This window comes from Morone saxatilis, unplaced genomic scaffold (genome assembly GCF_004916995.1).
Source record: "Morone saxatilis isolate NCDOM2014 unplaced genomic scaffold, NCSU_SB_2.0 Contig7, whole genome shotgun sequence".
Lineage (NCBI taxonomy): Eukaryota > Metazoa > Chordata > Actinopteri > Moronidae > Morone > Morone saxatilis.
The window spans coordinates 10,664,040-10,669,589 of NW_023340246.1; the positions used below are offsets into that span (position 1 = coordinate 10,664,040).

The window sequence follows — 5,550 nt, forward strand, 5'->3', positions numbered from 1 at the left end:
TGTCAAAGAGAGGAAAATAAAGAAGAACAGAACACAAAAGTGGAGGTGAGGTGTTTTATTAACATGTGATCTGGAGTGAAAAACACAAGGAGCAAAGGTTTAATACAGTATTTGTCTTTTGCATTTACAGTTTCTTTAATATAAGATATAACTCATATACCATGGGAAGTATGCACAATGCTTTAACACCGTCATGCCATTTTACTAAATTGTGGCTGATACATTACTGCTTTATTTCCGAGCCAAAAGACTCTTTGGTCTTTGGAAGGTGTCATCCAGCAAACTGTTTCCAATCTTACACTGTAAGTACCTGAGAGTCATCAGGAGGATGGACAAAATGAACCATAAACAGTTCATGTCTGTGGTCACTTATTAAATCCCCTCCTCATTACTTTAGTTCTTTTACTGGGCACTGAACTCCAAGCAATTAACATTTTGAGTCTTTTCTCCTGCCAGGTGAAGTTATTTTTGATATTTTTAACCCTGTCACACAAAATCTCTTTGAAAGTTTTCAAGTTAAATAATGAAAAACGTGAAGTATGAAGCAGGGGAGTAGGGATACATGGAGTTCAAAACCCGGAAGAGGTTTGAAGGTGACCCTCTGCCTTTTAAAAAGGTCCTCTGCATTTTTACTTGCTTAATTTATTCATTAAAAACAAGCTCTTTAAGACACCACCTGCATACACTTATTTCTATGTTAAAGTGTGAGATTAATCCAACAGTCCGGTAATGTGAAGGTGACACATTGGTGTATACAGTGGGAGCTAAAGAGGACCAGGTCTACACAAACACACACACACGCACACACACAATTGCAGGATACCTATATCTTCTATGTAAAATAACTGTGACAATATCTCCTTTTATATAATCAACAGCGGTAAATAAAATCAAAGTCAAATAAACACATTTGGAACATGACAGATGGTGTCTATGAAAGGGCACTCGAGTTCATCGGACAGAGCTGTGGGGACGTGTCAGACAGAAAAACACGTCCGAAAACGTTTGTGAACCTCTGTCAGTGTATTCATACAATACAGAGACATTAATTGTCTCTTAATGCTGAGGTGATGGCAAGCTGACACCATAAGAAATCTCAATCACAATTCTACTTTTAAAGTACTTGAGGGCAACAAATGAGATATTGCAAAACTGTATATAAACTGTATAATACAAAATCTATTGTCAACACAGGAAGTCAGTATCTGACTCTGAGTGGAAAGACATATCAATTCAGAGAAAAACAGAACAATAATAACCTATAATTGAGACAAACGTCAGCTCTACAGTCATTCCAGTCCTCTGCCTGTATGTCTTGCTTTTTAATCATATTTACCCAACTGTCACAGACGGTCTGTTACAAAACATTCTCTGATTCAATATTCCCAAACCCGCAGGTGTGTGTGTAACATACACTATCACACAAATCATCAGTCAAAAACGGTGCTCCCACACAGAGTGAAAATCCTGTGTTTCCTAAGTGAAAAAAAATAATTTAGTTTTAAAAGTCCTTCATTTGTGGTGTTAACCTGGGTAAAACCCCACCCCAGGTTACACACAAAATGAAGGACTATTCTACCTAATGCCGTTAACAGCAGAGCAACAGGAGCTACTGGTGCAGTCAAGCAATTATGTTGAAAACAAACAACTCAGTCCAAAATTAGAACAAAGCAGAAGTGAAGTGCAACATGTTGAGTGCTTCTATGCAAAATTAAAAAGCCATAAGCCTGAGTGTTGCTTGTATAGATCATATGATAGAAGCATTTGTGACCTTTCCAAGTCTCTTTAATGCTGCTATAAACCATCCCCAATGTATCTACCACTTTGATCAATTTTCTTCTATTTTCCACTCACATCCATTACTTTTGTAGCCCTTTTTGAAAACTTTAAATAGACTACAGCAACTCCTGCATTTGACTGCTACCTTTACAGCCTGCATTATGATGGGTAGACCCTGATTGTTAACAGCAGGGAAATATCTCGGGCCCTGAATATTTATTTTGATCAAAAAAAATGGCAGCCCGGAGCATGAAAACCGATGAATAAAGCAGTTATCACTAAAAATCTATGATTCTTTTTCCAGGGTCCTGCTAGCCGAAAGCTGCTTCTAACATTAACTCTGATCATTTCTCTGATCACTTGTGATCCAGACTTTTACCAGGAGCTGAATTATCAGCAGAAGTCTCCTCATATACAAAACAAATGAACCCCGTAATAAAACTGGTAAAAACACAGAATAAAGCAGTCTCTCTTTAAAAATCTGTGTCTCTCCGACGCTGTTCCGCAGACAGAGGACGACCCAGAGGGGCTTCGAGCCGAGCTCTTATAATGTTAGCTCAGCTTGTTTCTCTGATAACTTAAGATCCAGATAAAATCCTCCATCTGGTTCAAATTTAAAGTTAACAACCAAGAAAATGAATCATAAAAATGTGGCCTAAAACTAAATAAAAAGTAAATTTCTGGCCGAGAACCACAATGCTTGATGCATGTGCAAAGGGGATATGACAGGCAAAGGTTTGAACATAATCATAACATGGGGTAATGCTAGTATACAATTCAACAAAATATATAATAGGTCTAGTGTTTATAGACATTTTAAGGCTGGAATGTTACACAATATATCTTAAAATAACATGAAACAATCACACAAGGTTTGTTGCTGTTTTTGTCACAGTGATACAGTAGACCTGTACTGATTACAAAACGTCAGCAACCTTACTGTTGTGACAGATTTATGTACTGTAATACTTCACATTTTTATGAATATAGGGAAGTAAGTAATGCTGCCAAGACTTTCTGGCTCATGTTACTGCTAAAGGCTGTAGGTCTAGTGCTCTTGTGGTATTTCTCTTTAATGTGGGATCCAAAGATGGTTAACATCTTACAGCACTGAAACTGCAAGAGGATTTTTTTATGGGCAAAGAATTTAAATCCCCAGCATAGTAGAGTCCTGGTTATAGAGCTGTATATCTGAGCCAAGGGATTCTCTCTCCTTTGAAAATCATCACAAACTACAGGAAATAAAGTAGTTAGAATCAAGCACAAATGACATATCACTGCAAAATTATTGTATCCAGATTTTGAGTCTTAAGGATGAAGCAAAAGCGTTAAGAGCAACAGGTTATGTTGCAATGAAAACCAGCTATTGTGTAGGCTAACTACTCTTAAACCTCTAAAACTGTTATGACATTTACACCAAGGAAATTCTGATGATTTTAGATGAGATCAATAACAGGGAGGAAGTAAAGTTTGATACACAAGTTGAAAAGACATGGAACAGTGGGTCTGTTAATTCCTTTACAGGTAGGAACAGAACATAAAACAAAATAATAGGCTTACAGACAGTGAGTGCTAACCACAATAAACCCACGTTTTAGTGTCTTTGTTGAAGCAAGCTGAAAAGCTCTTATTGAGATAAATGCCACAGAAATGTCAGCTACAAATAGACAGCTGTCATGGTAACTCCAATATCTAATATCTAGCTTAAACGTCTTTTTTTTTTTTTCCAAAAGCCTCCATCTGTCTGCTCTGGTGCACAGAGGACTGGCGAGGACACAGGAACCATGGCAACACCTCTAAAGGAGGGATTTGGGGGGGGGGGTCCTTTCTTGACAACAAAAGGGGTTTTGAGTGCAAACTAACAGACATAGATGTGAAAATAAAAAGTTTGAAAGGGGGCAAACACACATCTGCCTCAGGAGGATTTGGGTTTCTTTCATTGTGGGTTTAAACTCGTACATTGTATGACATGATTTCCACATACACTCATCTTCTGATTCATAATTAGAAGCGGTGTGATAAGCTAGTCTCCCACACATGTGATGACTTATTAGTTGTGCTGTGTAGACTGCAGTATGTCCTTATAGTCGAGCAATCTAACGTGAAACGCTTGTCCCAAGAGGCAATGCTCTCAGCTTATCAATGCGATTCATCTTCCTGATAACACGGTGTGTCTTGGGCGGCGCGGTGTATGATGGGGGCGAGAGCGACCTGCTGGAATTATATGCTACAGAACATTTGGGGGGGCAATGGCTGGAATAAAACACTTCATGCTTTCACGCCTCTGTGTTTTTTTAAAAAGACATACACACTGGGTGTTTTACAGTCTGAGTCCAGTACTTTAAAACTCAGCATGCTTAAACGTGAATACTTGTAGGTAAACAAAAATGAAAAAATATAAAGTATTAAATATATTTTTGCTGTAAGTATGGGGGTTAAATATCCATTTTGTGACAGAAAACATCTCTGTCATTCAACGCAACACCCCTCACCTTATTGCGGTAAATATTAGCTTCTGGCATTGCTACTGAAATATTAAACCAGCTTTGAGAAGCACGCTACAGTGCCCCCCCCTCCTTCGACGGCACGTGGACGATTAACCATGGTATGCCGCGCGTGCACTTGAGCTGAAAGTGCTAGAAAAAAAAAAAAAAACTAAGGGGGTCTTACAGGCTACTCGGTGGGGGGGCTACTACCGGAAAGGACTGCAGGATGGCCAACCCCGCGTGCGTCAATAAACATCCAGCTCGTGAGCAGTGAGCTGCGGAGCGCGAGCGCAGTCTCCAACTTGAGGCTCTGCCCGTGGTGCTGAATCCCCGGGAACCGACGAGCCCGCGAGCGTCATCTTTTCCCACGACCTCTTCGTACCTGAGCTCTCGTGTGAACCCGGGGATGATGGGAAGTCACCCGTTTCAGCCAGTCTGCGCGAGGACACGGTCGGAGGACTTGTGGATTTAAAGCCCTGAATTGAAGCATCAGTCTCGGCAAGATGTTTCTGAAGACATCATTTGTTACGTACTTTCACTGGTTCAGCCAGTAAGCGTTCATTCATTCATTCATTCATTCACCCGTTCATTCATGAGAGGAGATCCAACATGTTGTAAAAAAAAAACAACAAAAAATGAACTGCTGTGATTTAGTTGCCCTTCAAGCGTTATAGGATATCTGCGTTTTAATCCGAGAAGAGCAACGCTACCCACCGAGACATGGCTCGTCTGCTTGTTCTGGTCAACTCCGTGGTCCTGTTGCTTTTTGGCAGCGACATGTTCTTGGTAGGAGCAAGTAAGTATAAGCCTCTACAGCACAGAGGAGTCAAATCAATTATTGTTGCACAGGTCACTGTCTGTTTGAGTCGAATGAGGCTTTTGTGTCTTATGTATTTGAATCTGCACCTGATGATGCACCCTTTATTCACACACATCCAACACAGTACAATAATGCTTTAATGGTCAGGTGTACTGACCCCCTGTTTTAATCAGATATAGACCTGAATTCAAGCATGTTTAAGTCCAAGATAGACTTTAAATGAGCCTTTGTTTTACATTTCACTCTGTAATAACCGTGAGAATAACCTTGGCAGTTTGCCCTACTTGTGCATCGAATAAAAAAAAACACTGTTAGCAAGTTTACAGCAAGAAAGCTGCCAATAATTCCCTAAAGAGAGAATCTGAACTACAGTCACATCCAGCCTCCATTGTGCCACTCTCAATCTTCCTTTTAAATCATGGCACTACTGAACAATGTGACTTATAAAAGCCCTCACTGGGGGGG

The 5,550-nt window shown here is 39.9% G+C and overlaps 1 protein-coding gene across 1 annotated transcript in view; it reads left to right on the forward strand.

Moving 5' to 3' along the window:
* Positions 1–4,480: 4,480 nt before the first annotated feature.
* The window catches only part of fndc4a (fibronectin type III domain containing 4a), a 20,747-nt gene continuing 19,677 nt past the window's right edge, over positions 4,481–5,550 (forward strand). The window contains exon 1 of the mRNA XM_035678891.1: positions 4,481–5,061. Coding sequence (XP_035534784.1) covers positions 4,986–5,061 — 76 coding nt within the window. The 5' untranslated portion in view covers positions 4,481–4,985. The remainder of the gene's footprint in view (positions 5,062–5,550) is intronic.